The following is an 18,633-nucleotide window of genomic DNA, read 5'->3' on the forward strand; positions in this document are numbered from 1 at the left end:
ATAAAACGATGAAACCGATAGATATGAAGGGGGAAGATGGAAGGTTTGAAGTATTTTGGGAAAGTCACAAATCTATAATATAGACTGGTTCACCCCTCCCCGGTTAAAGAGGTCCAGTTAGTTGGTTGGAGGAAGCCCAGGGAAGGGGTTGTCAAGTTGAATACGGATGGCTCCTGCCTTAGTAATGGCAGAATTGCTGCTGGTGGAGTTCTTCGGGATGCTGGTGGCGCCTGGCTGGCTGGGTTTACCCATAACTTAGGTATGGGCTCCTCCTTTACTGCGGAGCTCTGGAGGATCTTGTCTGGCATTAAACTCGCAATTCGCATGGGTGTTAAAAGACTTTCGGTGGAGTCTGACAATTTGGAGGCTATCAACAGGATTTCGGATAGACAGGCTGTTTGTCTTAAGAGTCAGAATCTCATTAAAGCCATCTTGAGGCTTCGTCCTGCCTTCGATTCTCTTACCTTCTCCCATATTTATAGGGAGCAAAACCGCGTGGCGGATCGCTTGGCAGCTGCTGGGCATGGGGGGATGTTAGGTGTTTCTACCCTTTCTGTTCCTCCTTCTTTTCTGTTACCTTCTCTTCTTGAGGATAGGATTGAGGTCAGTCTTCCTAGACTGATCCCGGGTTAGGTTTTTGTTTGTTTGTTTTTTTTCTTTTCTTCCCTTCTTACCAAAAAAAAAAGATTGGTAATGGATTGCGTAATTGGTCTAAATATATAAATGTGTCATCCATTTGACCCGATTTTATAATTTTTCTTTAAATATATTTATATTAATCATTTTAGGTATTAATAATAAGGATTAATTATAATTTTTTTTCGAACACTACTAATGAAGTAGCACACAATTAATACCAACAACGGTGTCTTCTATGCTTACTTTGTTTTTGACAAAGTAAACTTTACTTTGTTTTTTCTACCATTAGATGAACTTACTTTATCAAAATTCATCATTATCCAATAGTGAAAAAAACAAAGTAAACATAGCCTAACCCCAAAAGTAAATATCTAATGTTAGACAAAAATTGAAAAATATATCTCTAAAAAGAGTAAAATTATTATTCGTTCGGTGTGAATTGTTTTATTATTCGATGGGTTGGGTTCGGATGGTGATGCATAGCAGAGACAAAATTGGGTAAAAAATTAGAAACACCAAATAACAAAATATTTTTCCTAAACAAACAAAATTCATATACGCAGAGCAGAGAGAAGAGAGCAGTCAAATTCAACTAAGAGTCAAAATGGCAGACGCCGTAAATATGAAGTTTCTGAAGGGTCAACGTATTAACCTTTCTACTTCCTCCCTCCCTCCCTCCCGCTCACCAAATCCATCCTTTTGTCACACAAAAAAAACAACAAAGAGCCCTAAAACAACTGCACAACCTTTGCTTCTCACCAGCCTTTTTCAACTATAATAGATTCTCCTTTTATTTTTCTTTGGCTTTCTTCATTTTATTTCATTTCGTGCTCACTCGGACACCTCCTCAATACCGGTAAGCCCCTTTTTTTTTTTTTTTGGGGGGGGATTTTTTCTTATCTGAATTGCAGTTCTATTTGAGCTTAACCAAGTATTGTTCGAGCCTTATTTATTATATTTACTGGAGTTAAAGGTTTTGTGTCTGTGAGATAGGGAAATGGAGGAAAAAGAAATGAAAAGTACCTTCTCACTATTTAGTATTTTTTTTTTTCATTTATTTACAGTGAATAATTGCTGCCCTTCTGAACGAATCATTGAAGCATACTCAAATTTAGTTCGGCTTTGATTTTAATGCACTTACTTTTAGCTCAATCATTAATTCATATGTTTATTATTATTATTGTTCTTTGTTGGTAAAAAGGCAGGGCGAGTGGTATTCATCCTCCTGGGCATTTATTTTCCTTCTTCTAGAGTCGCAAAACCAATTTCAATTTTGTACAAGCCAAACTGTGTATTTCGAAGTTGGTTTCAGAGTATTTTGAACTTTTATTTTCTGATACCCTAGTCAAAATGAAATGATTAACATTCCAAAATATCCCTGTTCTGTTATCCTGTGTATTCTCTATAACAAATGCAATAATTAGCATACTCAAATATATGTGTTTTTTTTTTTTTTTTTTTTTTTAAATTTCCGGGTTTTGTTAATGACATTTTGATATTGTCATTTTGAAATTGGCACTTCAGGACGGACTCTTATTGACTTGAAGTTATTTACTTAAATTCATGGACCATTCTTCTGGATTTTCCCTTTAAGTGTTGGTTCATCAAAAGTGAATGGAGAGTACAGCCAGTATGGATGCTAGTGTCAGTGCATGCAATGGTGTTATAGTGCAGCGCTATGACAATGCTGAGGAAAGTGAGAATCTAGATTTGTTGCTTCTCAAAGATTTTGATTCGTGTATTGAAGATCTTGAAGATCAGTTGACCGTGTCAAGAATGGTCAGTGACTCAGTCACCAGGGGTATGGTATGTGCTGTTGAACAAGAGGCCGTGGAGAAGATTGCTCAGAAAGACCTAGAGTTGAAAAAGTTAAAAGAAACATTACCGCTTTACTATGTGGGTTCAGATGGCAATGAGTCCATGAGGTATTCTATGAAGTACGACAAACCAAAAAGTAAAATCTATGGGTTTCATTTAACCAATACCAATTCAAAGGGGATGGTAGATCATGGCAAGTTACCAGATTCTTTGGAAGATCTTAAATTTGCGTCCAAGGAGCAGCTTAGAAAGCTCAAGAAAGAAATTGACAAGATTAAAGGGTCTACGTCTATAAGGAGGAAGGGTTCAGGTTGCAATTTGTTGGAGAGTTCAGGTTCTGAGTTGTTGGGATTGAGTCATATTCTACCGGAGAATGTGCCCAACAAATGGATCGATGTTGATAGGGCGCTTGATGGTCTGAGAACTACTCTGGAATATATCTGCATTCAATCAGAGGATGTGGTTTGCTGTTCTAAGTCATTGCTCTCTGACTGGCAGCTGGAGATTGAATTTCAATCAGAAATTGAAGGAATGGTGATCAAGAATTGTATTCAGAGTCTTCAAGAAGACTTTGAACAAAGACTTTGGGATCACAATTCTCAATCTTATGGTAATGAAAGTGCAAACTGGCTTGAAATAATTAATGAAATTTCAAGTTTACGCCACGAATTAGAAGCCATCTCTAAATTATTTTCTGTTCCTGAAAGTGGGCAGTTACTTTCACATGGATCCTTGGAGCACCGAAATGGTTCAGGTGATCATTTTTCATCAGCGCCGATTTGGGAGGAAAATGGTAATCATGATGAGCCAACAGTTATTTCTGTTCCAGAAACTTTGGAACATGCACAACTGAAGCACTTGTCAAAGGAGGAATTGTTCAATTATTTTAAGACTGAGATGAGTAAGATGAAGAGAGACCATGAGTTACAACTGCAAAAAGAGACAGAAAAATACTTCAGCCTCAAGAGGTATCTGTACTTCAAGGAACTGGGTTCTTCTTTGCCTGTGCGGAAGGATAAGGAGCTTGATTCATTTAGGAAAAAGATTCCAGAACTCATTTTAAGATTGGATAACATCCTCACAGAAATTCAGAAGTTACCTCCTTTCAGTAACAATGGGGACAGTCTTGACAATTTGAAGGATAGATTGGAATCTCTTCGTTTAGAAAATCGACAACTCAGGGACTTGGTCATGGATAAGAAAAAGGAAATTAAATCCCTTGAGTCACAAGCCTCTGATGTGTCGGAGCAAATATTAAAACACTCTTTCGCTGAGGAAACTCTGTCAAGAAAGCTTAAAAATCTTGAATGCACCATGGAAGATGCTCAGATCGAAGCTTCAATCAGCCAAGATCTATATAAATTCCTTCTTGGGAAGGTGCTTAGTCAAATGGAAGGCCTTAATGAAGAACTAAATATGGAATATGATATGATGCTGGGAATTTATGCAAATATGTTGAAAGAGGCTGCTGAGAATGCTGGAACTGTCAATAACTTACAGACTGAAGATTCAGATATTGAATCTATTATCATGCAAGGGATGTGTGAAATTGTTTTTAGGGAATCTTTAAAGGAGGCCAAGGATAAAGTTCGGATTTGGAACCAGAAATATATTGATGAAATACAAGTTCGTATTTCACTTGAGATGAAACAATTGGAAAAAGAAGAGTCATTGAAGTTTAATATTGCAGAGAGAGAAAAACTGGAGCAAGAGAATGTCTTATTGAGGGCAATGGTTGATGACAAGGCCAAGTTGGCAGAGGTGTTGGTAAAAGAGAAGGGGAAATTTGAGTTAGCTTCTCAAGAACTTGACAGATTGAGGGTTCAATCAAGTGAGCAGGATACACTTATCTCAGAATATAACAAAGAGGTGAATGTCGTAAAAAGTGATTTGGCTAGGGCATTGGAGAAGGTTGAAATGTATAGAAGGCAGATCTCTCAGTTGGGTGAGCAGCTTGAGATAGTAATGCAGAATTTAAGAGAAGCAGATGAGGAGAAAAACATGCTGCATTCTATTTCCCAGAAGTACCAGCATGATTTGTCATTGGTTGAAGCAAGAGAAAGAGATCATATGAAGCAATTGAACTCAACTATTCTTCTTGTTCAAGAATTATCAAAAACAATGACTGCTTTTGAATGCAGGACAACAAAAGATATTAACATGAATTGTTTGAGGTACGTAGTAACTATTTTCGTCATATGTTTGTAATTTTGTTTAAGTTGATTTTTTTATCTTAGAAGTATATGTTGGTTGAGTGTTATTTTTCTGGGATGATAATCTTAGTTAAGTCTATTTGGTATCTGCTTTTGATGTTGAGTCCACATGTAAATACGTGTGTCAACTATACTATGCCCGAGTTATACTCCCTAGGTTATAATAGGTGAAGATGGTAGCACATTCTCTCTTGTTGTTGGTTCAAAACCCATTTACAATGTTCATATTATGATAAATGTACTATCACAATTGTTACTTTGAAATTGAAAAATAACCACTTTATCTGAAAGTATGCTTGCTAAGAAAAATGCTTGATGTTTATGTAGCTGTAAATTGTTCTGGACACTTATAATTTTAACAATACTGGTTTGTCCCAACTTGCAAGATTTAGAGCAGAATTAATTAAGATAACATCACCTGGTGAGATCCATTAAGTAAATCATATACTTTGCTGCTATTGGTTTCTATGTTTGAAATCACCCACTTTGTATTTGCTTGACAGTTCATACTAATGCTTTTTATTGCAGTTGCATGTAATACTTAGGACGAAAGTAGGGATTACATCTATTGAGAATAAAATGAGGGAAAATCGACTAAGGTGGTTTGCCCATGTAAGACGAAGCGAGCTTGATGCGCTGGTTAGAAGGATTGAAGAGTGGCAAAGGGATGCAACGGTGAGGGGTAGGGGAAGACCTAAACAAACTTGGAAGAGGGTGATTGAGAGTGATATGAGTTTATTGTGTATTGAGGAAAATATGCCAGTGGATAGGACGGAGTGGAGGGAGAGAATTTATGTCACTGACATGACTTGATTTCACGGTTCCGTATGACGGTTCATGTTAGCCGACCCCGAATCATTTCGGGACTAAGGCTTTGTTGTTGTTGTTGTTGCATGTAATAACTTCCATCGATATACAATTCATGCATGCAAAGTTGATGTTGTTTTTGGCTCTTCATATCCTCTAAGCGTCTGAGAATTACATACTACATATTTACCATAGTTGTCAAAGGCGCGCCTGACGCAAGGCACAGAGGTTAGCGCCTCTATAGGTGTGAGGCGGGCGATGTCAGCCAGGTGTGCGCCTAGGCGCTGTTGTAGGGGTTTTGAGGTTTTTTTAGGGTTTCTTCAGCTTCTAATCACAGCCATAGGAAATCTTTAGGATTAAGGGCTCAGATGAGATCAGAAAAAGAATGAAAAGGATGATGATGATGATGAGATTGATAACCTTGAAGGAGAATATGATAATGGAGGAGATGATTGTGATGATGGTGACTTGGATGATGAATAGGGACTATAAAAAGACTAGAGTTTAGTAGTCTTGCTTGAGGAAAAGTAGTTATTATTCTATTAGTTAAGAACTTAGTGTTTAGTTGAAGTTGAACTTTGGTCTTTAGTTTAGATTTAAATTTTATTATGAATTATAATTCTGCCTTAGTAATTAATTAGGATTTACCTCATGCATTTCATGATTAAAGTTGTTATTTGACTATTTGTGTCATTTTACAAATGTTAAGTGTTGTTATTTATAATTTTATAGGTTATTTTGTTTTGGTGCGCCTTGTGTGCACGCGCCTGAGCCTTGCGCCGAGGCTCCAGGACCTCCTTGCGCCTTTTCACAACTATGCTATTTACTGTTGTTATTGCTAGTGTTGGGGTTTTTGTTTTTGTTATATTTGTCCTGTTTACATTGTTGTCAGAATTACAAGACATCTTCGGCTTTAACTAGCAAATAGCAATCATATACAGTACAAGTCATATGAGATTGATCTGTTTTTAAGTTTATTGCCATGAAAGCTATGATGCTAACATGTCTTACAATCCAGGTGGGGAAGTTTTAACGAGCAAATAGCAATCATATACAGTACAAGTCATATGAGAGTGATCTATTTTTAAGTTTATTGCCATGAAAGCCATGATGCTAACATGTCTTACAATCCAGGTTGGGAAGTTTGAGTACGCAATTCAGTTCTGTCATTCAGAAAGCTAACAGGCTTAAAAAGATGGGGTTTCACTACAAGTGTGATCTTCAGAAAGCTGAAGCTGAGGTATCATAGATATTACTTATTAAATGCTATACATTTTGATATTTCGAATTTCATGTATGATCCTGCAATTAATTCAATCACCTAAAATGTGGTTCTATGTATTCGGTGCATGGCATAGGGACACAGGTTAAGTCAAAGTTGCTATAATATGTCAAAAGGGTTCTTACAAACTTTAAGTTTTTTTTTTTTTTTTTTTTTTTTTAATGGAAAACGATTGACATGACTTTTTTTAGTGTCTAATGAGTTTCTGGAGTATATTTAGTTATTATATGATGCCTTTTTGGTTTAATCTGATCTTATTATCATTGGTGTTAATATATTATTTATTCAGGTAAATTGTTGTATGTTAGTCTAATTATTTTGTTGCATTGCTTCGTGGAGTCTTTTTTTTCTGGATAGTACTCAGCAAATGAACTGCTGTAGAAGACCTTAATTTGATGTATAAAGTTGGAACCTTTTCTTTATTATTATTTCATATGATAGTGATAATATAATATTGGTTTCAATAGATCAACCACCATAGCAAAGAATTAATCATTCTGGAGGGGTGGTGCTATGGGCATCTGAAACTATGAATGAAGCCAAATTCTTGTTATATCTGTTTATTTCTATTGATGCTGCTTATGAATCCAATATCAAATGTCAAATCTTCTTGCAATAAGTGCATTGAGATATGCATATACCTAATAGGAAATATGTTTGGAGGAGAAAGACTAAGGGCATTCATCTAATTATTCCTTATTTTGATAATTGTTATTCATTCTTTTCAAAATTGTCATTTGTATGGTCAATTCACATGTTCTAATTTTCTTGAGTATCAGGTTGATCTTTTGGGCGATGAGGTGGATGCTCTTGTAAGCCTCCTGGAAAAGATATACATAGCACTAGATCATTATTCCCCAATATTGCAGCACTATCCTGGAGTAAGATATTTTCCTTTACTGTACTTTTGTATCTATGTGTACATGCCTTTTGTCTGCGTTCAGAAGAGAAGTCTTTTCATGGCTGTGCTGTGCACATTGTGTGTATTCCATGGTTATTAAAGGCGCGAGGCGCACTAAGGCGCTAGGGGGTCCTGGAGCATATGCGCAAGGCGCGCGTCTGATGAACAGAAGGTGCAGAAAATGACAAAACATATATATATATACACAAAATCTAAATATCAATATTTGATACTAATGTCACTAATACTCTGTTACTAGTTAAAGCACAAGTTATGATGAGCTAAAAAACACACTTATAACCACATAAACAGCACAAACAAGACAAAGCCATATAAAACATAATATTAAACGTCAATAACACCAAGTTAAGTTCATATACTTAACCTAACTAATGCTGATAAACTAATAAGCATTCATTGTCAATAAAAAAACACACACACAAAAAAAAAACTGACATCAAGATCATCCCTAAGATTAACATTGTCCTCTACATTACCCTTTTGGTCTCCAATTTCCTCCTTATCTATAAGTGACATAGATGACCTAGCTCTTACACGAGGAGTTACTTTTGTTTTTTTCCTTTTGCTTAGCCTTAACACTTGAGGTGGAAGCAACACTTTTGCTTCGAATTTACGTCTTTTACTCTTCCTCTTTCCCTTCCCCATTCTAATTTACATCTCTTCTTCTTTTTTAACTTAGATCAGCGGTTTAGATTTAAGTTTACTAAATAGGATAAGTAGTTGTGATTAATCAACCTTTTATTTTAATAAGAGCAATACAAAAAATTAAAAACCTAATCAGAACACATTATGTAAAACAGGTGCGCCTGAGGAGAGCCTGCGAAGCCCATGCTAGGGGCACAAGGCGAGCGCCTTTTAAAAAAAGCCTCGCCTGGGGTAAAAAAACGTGGGACCAAGAGAACTACGTTGTATTCAACAAAGAACAAACATATATTACAACAAAAAAAACTATTTTGGTCTTGTACTTGATCTTATTTTCATATTGGCAATTGTATTTTAATTTTTGCATTCAGGGATAAACTGACATATTGTACCGAGAGTGGGGTCAAATTTTATCTTTTACCATTTATTACGTGTATTGTAATTTGCAACACTTAAGTTCTCACTTTTCCATTTGGATGGAACTTAGTTAGCAATCAATCGTTGGTTTTAAGAGAGTATGAGGAGGGGTCAGGCCTAAATACATAGCAACTTGTCAAATAAATTAGTTCAAAGCAGATGAATTAAGCATCTTCGCATGTTCCTGCACGGTTATGTTTATGTATTACTCTAGTGAAATGCTGCACACATGCTCTTAGAATATATAGACTTCCTTTATTACTAAAAAAGAATAGAATGAGATTTATGAACTTCTTGTTTTGATAACTGCAGGTTATGGAAATTCTGAAGTTGGTCAGGAGAGAATTGAGTGGACAGTCTGTTAAATCGGTTTGATCTGCTTTTGATGAGGTAATGTTTCCAAATTTATTGTTTGATTGTCAACAACTTATATTCTAGGCAGAATAAGATGGGGTTAATGGTGTCATCTTATTATCTTAGATGCCATCTGACATAGCATAGTTATTAAAGGCGCACCAGGCGCAGAGCGCCATGACACCCACATGGCGTGGCGCAACCACCATAGCGCGCCCCTGGTGCGCCATTTTGTGCCAAGGGGCAGTTGCCAAAGGCGCACTAAGGCGTGCCTTGGTGAGTTAGGGGCAGTTTTATGGTTTTTTTGACAGTTACATATATGGAACACGTGTTGTCAATGGCCCAAAATGAGAAAAAAAAATATTAAAAAGGAAGAGAGATTATACATTTGAATTAATTAGAAGATGCAACGACAAAATCTTATTATAAGAGGAAGAAGTTTAGTAGAACAAAACACAGAAAACGAATTCAAACAGAAACAAAGCAGCCAAGGGATTTCAAATTCAACATGAGTGATTAATTTGGAGAGTTTTGATGAGGAGTAGAACTTAGGATTTAGTATTCAACTTTAGCTTTCTAACATGGGGTTTATTTTGCATTTTAAAACTTATTTTTGCTTAATATTGTCATGTTTTAGTATTCATTGCATTTTTATGTTAGTTTTAGTGTTATAGTTTTATAATTTTTGTTTTTGTAAGTGCCTCTTGTCTCGCTATGGAGCGTGCCATCACTGTGCGCCATGCGCCAAGGCTCTAGGACCCCTAGCGCCTTAGTGCGCCATGCATGCGCCTTTAATAACCATGTGACTTAGCATTCATTATGTTTAGATCATGTTAAAACAATTTATACATATTTAGTTTATCAAGCTACAGTTGACCATAATTTTTCTGTTGAACAGGAGATGCTATTTTTTTGGTACTGCTGAAGCATTATTACGAACGGCCTTTTCCGAGTAATTTGATGCGCTGTGAACTACAGGTATAAATTTGTGCCACGTACAGATAGTGAACATAATATATAGCTTGTCAAGGTGAGTTTAAGTGGAAATGGTGGGGGAATTAAACAGCTGCAGCAACACTTGCACCGGAAATCGGATATCTTTCTCTTTTGTACAGGATTCTCCTACATCTTGTTTTCGTTTTTTGGAGCTTCTGGTGTCTTGATGAAATGCAAGCGCCTTTTTTTTTTTTTGTTTGTTTTTCCAAGCCAAGTTGGCTACATAGATTAGAAGCAAAAGGTTGCCCCTTTTTGTCCAGGAAGCATTCCAGGAATATTTTTTGGTTTATGTTAAATATATGTATAGTTGTTCCCACAAGTTCAGAATGAAAGAAATTTAGGAGGTTTTTTTTTTTAATTTTTATTTTATGACTTTTGTTCTTTGCCTATCTCTTCAAAGATGTGATTCTCTGTGTGTATTATTACAAGTCTTTACCCAACAACAAAACTCTCATTCGTTATATTTGAAGTCCTTTTATGTTAATAAATTACTTAGTCTTTTGGGTAGTCCTATTTTTAAGTTGTTGGCTGTTTTTTTTTTTGTTTTTTTTTTATCAATTTTGTTTAGATCAACTAAGAGCATCTCCAACAGCCTCTTAAATTGGTTCTTAAGTTAAAATTTGAAGAGCGAGAATCAAAAATCATCTCCAACAGCCTCTTAGTGGCTCTTCAAATCACTAAGAATCTCTTCATTCTCTCTATTAATAGAGAGCATCTCTCCACTTCTTAGTGCATTCTAACTTTATTTTTTTAATAATTTATTATTGATGAGTCTCTCTCCTTACACTATTGGTAATGTAACAATAAATAATAATCTTAATAATAAAATAATAAATAAAAAGTGAATATAAGGAGCATTGTTGGAGATGATATATTTTAGTTGCTCTTAAATCATTAAGAGTCAATTTTTTATATTATTTTTAGAGAGTTCACTAAGAGTCTCTTGGAAATGCTCTAACTACGTGATTGTTAATAGTTCTCTTGTTCAGTTTTGTAAGGCTTTTAGATACGCATCACTTTCAGTTGAATAAACAAGTTGATTTGCTCCAAATATTAAAAGACTTTATTACGTTTAACATTTGGTATCAAGCCTGAACATGACTATCTGATTTTTTTCAACGAGCATGAAACACTGAGTGAGGAAATAGAATATGTGAGAAAGGAGAGATGAATATGTGAGAAAGGAGAGATGGCTGAGAGTAGCGGTTACATTGTAAAGTTTGTGCAACCAACGATTCCAAGGTTTGATGGATACTACGAACACTAGGCCAAACTAATGGAGAATTTCCTTCGTGCTAAGGAATATTGGAACCTAATTGAGGAAGGGTTGGCACGGTTTCACCAAACACTTAGTGAGTGAAGCACCAATGAAGATTATAAAGGAGCATCAGTTGAAAGATAAGAAAATAAAAAACTTATCTTTACCAAGCCATAGATAGAGAAATCACGGAGACAATTCTCAATTATGATGCTTCAAAACAGATACATGACTCGATGAAGCAAAAATTCAAGGGTTCTACGAGGGTTCAATTGCAGACATTAAAAAAAGAGTTTGAAATACTCACAATGAAGGAAGGTGAATCTGTTAATGCATATTTTGAGCGAACTCTCTCATTGCCTGATGCATGAGAGCGTGTGGAGAGCTTGTGCATGTGAGGGATATTATGGGGAAGATTCCCAGATCTCCAGTTTCGAAATGTAATTATGTAGTTTGCTTTATTGAAGAGTCCAACAACGTCGATCATCTTATCGTTGATGAACTTCAAAGTAGCTTGCTTATTCATGAGTAAAGGATGAAGAGTGGTGATGGGGAAGAACAACTATTGATGAAGGTGATTCGTGAAGAAAGAACAAAAGGAGGAAGGGGTAGAGGCAGAGGCAGAGGAAGAAGAGGCACAATCAAAGGAGGCCGAGGAAGAGGGAGATCATCTTTTAACAAAGCTAGTGTGGAATGTTATTGATGCCACAACTTTGACTACTTCCAATACGAATGTCCCACATGGGGGGAAACAGTCAAATTATGTATAATTGGAAGAGGATGAGATGTTGTTGTTGGCCTATGTTGATGAAATTGGTGCAAAGGGAGAGAGAGAGGATATTTGGTTTCTGGATTCAGGATGTAGCAATTACATGTGCAGAAATAAGGCGTTGTTTCTTTGAGTTAGAGGAAGTATCTCACCAAACCATGAAGCTAGGAAACAACACTAGAATGCAAGTTTCTGATAAGGGAAACATAAAAATGGAGGTAGATAATGTCAATTTCGTTGTTGAAGATGTTTTTTTATGTGCCTTAGCTCAAAAAGAATCTTCTAAGCATTGAGCAACTTCAAGAAAGAGGTCTTTCTATTCTTATAGAAGCTGGGATGTGCAAAAAATTTCATCCAGTAAAGGGTTTGATTATTCAAACCAAAATGACATCAAATCAGATGTTTATTTTGGCAGCTAAGATGTCCAAATCTTCCTATCTAAAGCAAGAAGTATGTGTCAACACAGTAACTGAGGACCTCACTAACTTGCGGCCAAGGTTGTAAAAAACGCTAGGCGCTAGTCGGACGGATATGACACTCGAGGATTAATCAGATTTGTACTTTTGTATTTTTTATTAGTTAATCAAGAAATTGTTATATACATTCAGTTTATGTATTATACTATCTAAAAATAAAATTATAAAATTATTTAATATAGAAAAACACATATATTTGTAACATATATCTTTAAAAATGTGCAAACATCAATATTTCAACAACAATATTATTGAACAACTCAAAAGTAAATTATAATAAAGCAAAACATAAATTCACAATAAAAAAATGTTTTTGTTCATCGTTGCTTAGGTAGTAAAAATCGCATAGGGACCAAAGAAATGCCTAGAAGGACTAATCGGAGAAAATTGGGACGGATTCTCAACTTCGAGCACCTACACGGTCCAGACGGCCTTGATTTTGAACAGTGCCTGTGGCATTGTAGATTGAGACACATCAGCAACACAAGCCTCCAAACTTTGCAATGCAAGACAATGGTTCATGGCTTACCCCAACTAACAATTTCAGATGGAGTAGGTGTTGACTATTTGAATGGAAAACAACACGAGGAGCCTATTCCAAAAGAAGCACATGGAGAGCAACTTAGAGGTTAGAACTTATTCATGCTAATTTGTGTGATCCAATTTCCCATGTTTCTAATAGTGAAAGGAAATATGTGCTTTTTTTTATGGGTTAAGGTGCAAAAATACCCCTAACGTTTTGGGCCAAGAGCAATTTTACTCTTAACGTCTAAAATGGTGCAATTTTACCCCTAACGCTGGAAACCAAGAGCAATTTTACCCCTAGCCTTAATAAATTGGGTCAATTTGAGAAATACTTCATCAAACTGTCTTCTCGGTCATGAATCTTGTCATCTACACTTCATATGTGTGTCATTTTATCAGTAACAAATCACAAACATACGTTGTGATGTGAAAAAAATAATAAAATAAAATAAATATACTGTCTTTTTGTACGAATTAGACAAAAAAAATTCGAAAACTTCACCGAATTTATAAATATTAATCTCAAATTCTATTATTAAATTATAAAAACATGAAATCCTTTTTTAGAACGAATTGTTATGCAATTGGTGCAGAATAAGGAATAAAAATATCTGTGTTTTATAATAGTGTCTGAAATTGACCCAATTTATCAACGTTAGGGGTAAAATTGCTCTTGGTTTCCAACGTTAGGGGTAAAATTGCACCATTTTAGACGTTAGGGGTAAAATTTCCCCTAACCCAAAACGTTAGGGGTATTTTTGCACCTTAACCCTTTTTTTATTGATGATTATAGCATAAAAGCTTGGTCATATTTTTTACATGTAAAGTTAGATACGTTTGCTGTGAGGTAAATTTCATCAATGGTGTACAACATTTGCCCTATTTCACACTTTGGTGTACAACCTTTAATTTGTCTCACTAATATGCACGACCTTATAGGTGACCTACCACTATAGTGTACAACAGGTAAAAGTGACCGGTCAATGCTCAGTCAACGCGTCATCTCAGCTTTGGCCGGTCAAAAAGTAAAAAAAAACTCAACCAGTTAATATAAAATTACTTCTATATCCCTATCTATCCATATATTCATCTTCTTCCCTCCATTTCTTTCTCTCTCTTCAAATTTCTCTCTCTAAGTCCTCTCTTTCTAACCTCTTTCTCTCTTCAAATTTCTTTGTCTCTAAATTCTCTCTCTATTAGCTTCTTATCATTCAAGCATCTAATCCTCATGAATAAATGATAGGGGTCAAAAACCCCTATCTTTGGGTACGGTTTTAGGACGGTTTTTAGCGTAGTTTTGCGAATAAGCGAGCAATTCTCGCATTTATATGCTTTTGTGTGAGTTAGTTAGAAATTATATATGTTCTATTTACTTTTCGTTGTTTAGGCTCGTTTTCTAATTATTTTAGGCAAATATGGCCAAATTAGCATGTACGTTAAGTTTCAATTATCTTTTATAGCTAATTGGTCCGTCAAAAGTCGCACCAAATGGAGTATTTACTCAAAATAGGCGATTGATGGGTCAATTTAGCCTCAGAACTAATGTTATTTAGAGTTTACGTGCGTGTGCAGGTCAAAACAGGAATGAGTTCGGGCAAAAATTGCGTTTCGGGACATCCGACAGTCGCACAAGGCGTTCTGGGCACTCACGCTCGTCGAAACTGGCCTTTTTGGGCCAGATCGGCGAGCTGACACTGCCAGCCCGGTGAGCTGGCCCTCAGAGGCCAGCTCGGCGAGCTGACCCACGAGACTGATTCCCAACCCCACGATGCCATGATCTGTCCCCACTCTTCCCACTTGCAAAAGGAAACGAATTAGGTCAGAATGAGGGCCTAGACTGCGACTATAAATAGGACCATTAGTTTCAATTGTAAAATATCTTTCATTCTTGTAATTTATCTTAGCTTTCACCCTTGAAGAATCCTCTCCACCTCCTCCATCTCCTTCAACCTCCATTGAAGAACTTCCGAAGCTCCGTCCACCGAGGATTATTCAAGGTCCGTCTTTAAGTCCTAGGAAGATGCCTGCAGCGGTAGACAGGTTTCCTGAAAGGGATTTTCTCATCTCTTTCATAGTTTGTTTAAACGCTTTGATACAATCTATGAATCCTAGGCTAATTGAATACATGTGACAATATTTCTCCATCTTTAATAATATTATATTTTTTTGTTCTGTTCAAATTGATTCATTGATTTAATCTTTGTTTTACGCTTTATTCGATTGGTTTAACTCATTCAAAAGTCCAAAAATTAAGTTTGCACATATTGCGAGCCGAATCTGACCTAGTCAGAACCTAAGGGATTGACAACCTCTTAGTTGATGAGGCCCAAATTGCCGAGCCTTAGAGCTAGTATCGGCCTTACAAGGGAATCACGTACTAGGAACATCAGAAGGATAAGTAGGGTTAATCGCCTCGAGTACAAGTGACTAGGGTTAGGTCTTTAATCAATTGACTTAATAAACCTATCTTCATTATTATCGTATCATCCCATGTTCCTTCGAGTAAATTCATTAGTGAAAGATCAATTAGGAGTAGAATAACGTAATTAGAGGTAGAATAACTTAGCTAGGAGTAGCGTAATTTAACTAGGAGTTGATTAATTTAACAAAAGCAAATTCAAACCCCCCACAACTTAGATAACAACTAAGACTGAGTCGTTTGGTATTTGCAGGAATAAATCCTGTGAATTCGATACCTGGACTTGTCCGGATTTTATTATTTGATAACGACGGGGTACACTTATCCCTCAGTGAGCCTTGCGATACCGACGCCATGAGGCGCATCAAGTTTTTGGCACCGTTGCCGGGGAAAGTAGATTAAATCTATACATACCCGACAACAGGAGCCATCAAGTTTTTGGCGCCGTTGCCGGGGATTTATTTCTTCTGCAATATTGAACCAAAGGTTGATTTGTTAGTTTAGGCATTCTTTTGTAAATATCTTTTTAATATCATCTATACTTGTTCATCTATACTTGTTTATATATATAAACGTTCATACTTGTTTATATGTTGAATAAATTAGGTTATACCTTTTCGATTTCTATGTATATGTCATACAAATGTAGCATTTGTAAAAATCTGTACTACTTGTTTCGCAAAAAAAAAAAACGAATTTAAAGCATTCATGTAGGATTATGTAAATTGTATGATAAAATTGTATACTAGATAGTTATACTTTCCTTCTCAAAGGAAAACATTTTTATTTTATTTTATCTTTTCTTTTCAGCATATGCATATTGGAGTTTAGTGTCCTAAAGATAATTGTTTTAGGATATTAATATTAATGAATAAATTATTTATTTGATCATTTGTTTAATCAGATATATAGCATTAAAATGTAACTATATATAAAAGGCACAAATCTTTCATAAAGAAAGTAACCCTAAGTTTATTTAAGTAGTTATAAAGTGTTCATACAAGCATGAAGTGAGACTGTACTTTATAATAGACCAATAGACTTAAAGTAAACCCAAGTCAAGTAATATGTTATAGGGGTTGACATATTACTGTTGAGACTTGCATGTAACAGTGTTTTCTGTCAGGACAGAAAGCTGATCTCACAAGCTTTAGATATTCAGATATCTAGACAGTTATATGAATCCGGTGAAGGAGTTCATTAGGATTGGGACCCGACTTGAGATAACAGAATGGATTGATTTATCTAATGTGTCAACTATTCATCTCATTGGTATTAGTAGGTATAACTAATCCTCAGACTAAAAAATTCATTAATTAGTGATTCTGGATTATGGAGTCTGATACTTTGATTCTGTGCGAGCACGATCCAACAGGTGAGACCTGGGGTGTGTGAGATCAGGGTTGGGTATCACACAAAGTAATTGTAGAATAGTTAATGTCAGATTGAGCATTCGTCACTCCCGATAAGTGGGAGATATATCCAAATGGCCGCTTGTGGTAAATTGACTGAAATCCTTGCAAGGTGATAGAGTTAAGAGTAGAAATGAACATTTCACTTAACTTATCTTTTCAGAGTGAATTCAACCTGTACAAGTAAAACCAGACTCTTCGTTATATATAACCTTGACACGTTCCATGGTTATAAGGAATTGACCGATAGGATATAGTTGATGAAGGATCCTATTATGTTGTACCTAATGCAGAAAGGTTAACGTCAGTTATCAACCTGACTTCATAATTACTCTAGGGGAATGTCATAGGTTCTGCTAGTAACAGCTCGCGACGGTATTCCGTTATATGTTGGAATTAATCGTGATGAATAATTTTAAAGGATATATACGGCTAGTGGCAATAAAGAACCTAATGGGTCGCATATGTGACTTGGAATCAGAGGACGAAAATGTAATTAGTAAGACACTATATATATGGGCCGAAATTTGTAGATTAATTAGGGATAAATTAATTTGATTAATAATTATAATTTGATTATGATTGTGAATTAAATTAAAGGATTATCTGATAATATTAATTAGAAGTTTTTATGTGATTGAAACTCTAATTAATTATCCCTAATATTAATTAATTATTAATTTGATTAATAATAATTATCTAGATATAATTAGTTATTATTTAGATAATAGTAAAGTGTTTATTTAATTATCTAATTAGGAATCCTATTCTGAATAAGATTCCAATTATTTAATTACCTAACACAACTGGGATTAGGGTTTTGAGAAGTCTATAAATAGACTCCCTAACCCCATAATTCGGCCAACACAAAAGAAGAAGAGGAGGAATCATTCCGTCGTCGTCTCTGCTAATTTACTTTATTTCTTACTCCCTCTTTGATCTCGTATCGATTTCTGTTAGAGGCAATCATTGCGATTGCTATACTTTAAAGGTTGATTACTGATTAGTTTTGTATTTCTGTGTTGAACAAAAACATTCGTTGCTCACGAGTTGATAATAAGAAGCTGTGGGCACTTCGTTTGCAACGGTAGATAGTTCTTCACTAAAGGTATTACTTTCTATCTTTCTTTGTATGAAATAACAATTAATAGATCTTGGAAAAGAGAAATAGATAAAATAGATAAAATTTTATTATTCCGCTACGCCTAGGCTTATCTATTTCCTTCATTGGTATCAGAGCCTATGTTAATCTGTTATTTCATATATGTAAATAAAAGGGGGTTTTAATCGGATTGAATAGATTTATTGTTAGGCTAATTAATTAATCGGTTAGTTTAATTAACCTAAAGATAAATAAGTTTTGATTACTTGATAATTAAAACTGATTATGCATAGTTCCTAATTATTTCGGTTGATAATCGTTTAAACAAAATATTAAAGGTTTTATAGTTGGATAATTAAAACGTTTTGTTTTATTAAATCTAAAAGATAAAAACTGATATTCTGAAAATTGTTTTGGAACTGTTTTAAAACAATTATATGTATATATATATATATATATATTAAAAAAACAACAACAGCGTTTCCGGGTCGCTGCCGCGAGGCAGCCACCCCGCGCTGCTGCGTCTGGTTGCTGCCATGCGACAGCAACCACCAGCAGCGCCGCGCCGCATGCTGATGCCCT

The 18,633-nt window shown here is 35.4% G+C and overlaps 1 protein-coding gene across 1 annotated transcript; it reads left to right on the plus strand.

The window, feature by feature from the left end:
* The first annotated feature begins 1,318 nt into the window (after window positions 1-1,318).
* On the plus strand, window positions 1,319-10,448 carry LOC136200569 (WPP domain-associated protein). Its single transcript, XM_065990944.1, has 6 exons — window positions 1,319-1,495; window positions 2,164-4,631; window positions 6,612-6,717; window positions 7,539-7,640; window positions 9,053-9,130; window positions 9,993-10,448. The coding sequence occupies exons 2-5, from the start codon at window positions 2,254-2,256 to the stop codon at window positions 9,113-9,115; spliced, it is 2,649 nt and encodes an 882-aa protein (XP_065847016.1). The 5' UTR covers window positions 1,319-1,495; window positions 2,164-2,253; the 3' UTR covers window positions 9,116-9,130; window positions 9,993-10,448.
* Window positions 10,449-18,633: the final 8,185 nt, after the last annotated feature.

Source organism: Euphorbia lathyris, chromosome 1, assembly GCF_963576675.1.
Source record: "Euphorbia lathyris chromosome 1, ddEupLath1.1, whole genome shotgun sequence".
NCBI classification, from domain to species: domain Eukaryota; kingdom Viridiplantae; phylum Streptophyta; class Magnoliopsida; order Malpighiales; family Euphorbiaceae; genus Euphorbia; species Euphorbia lathyris.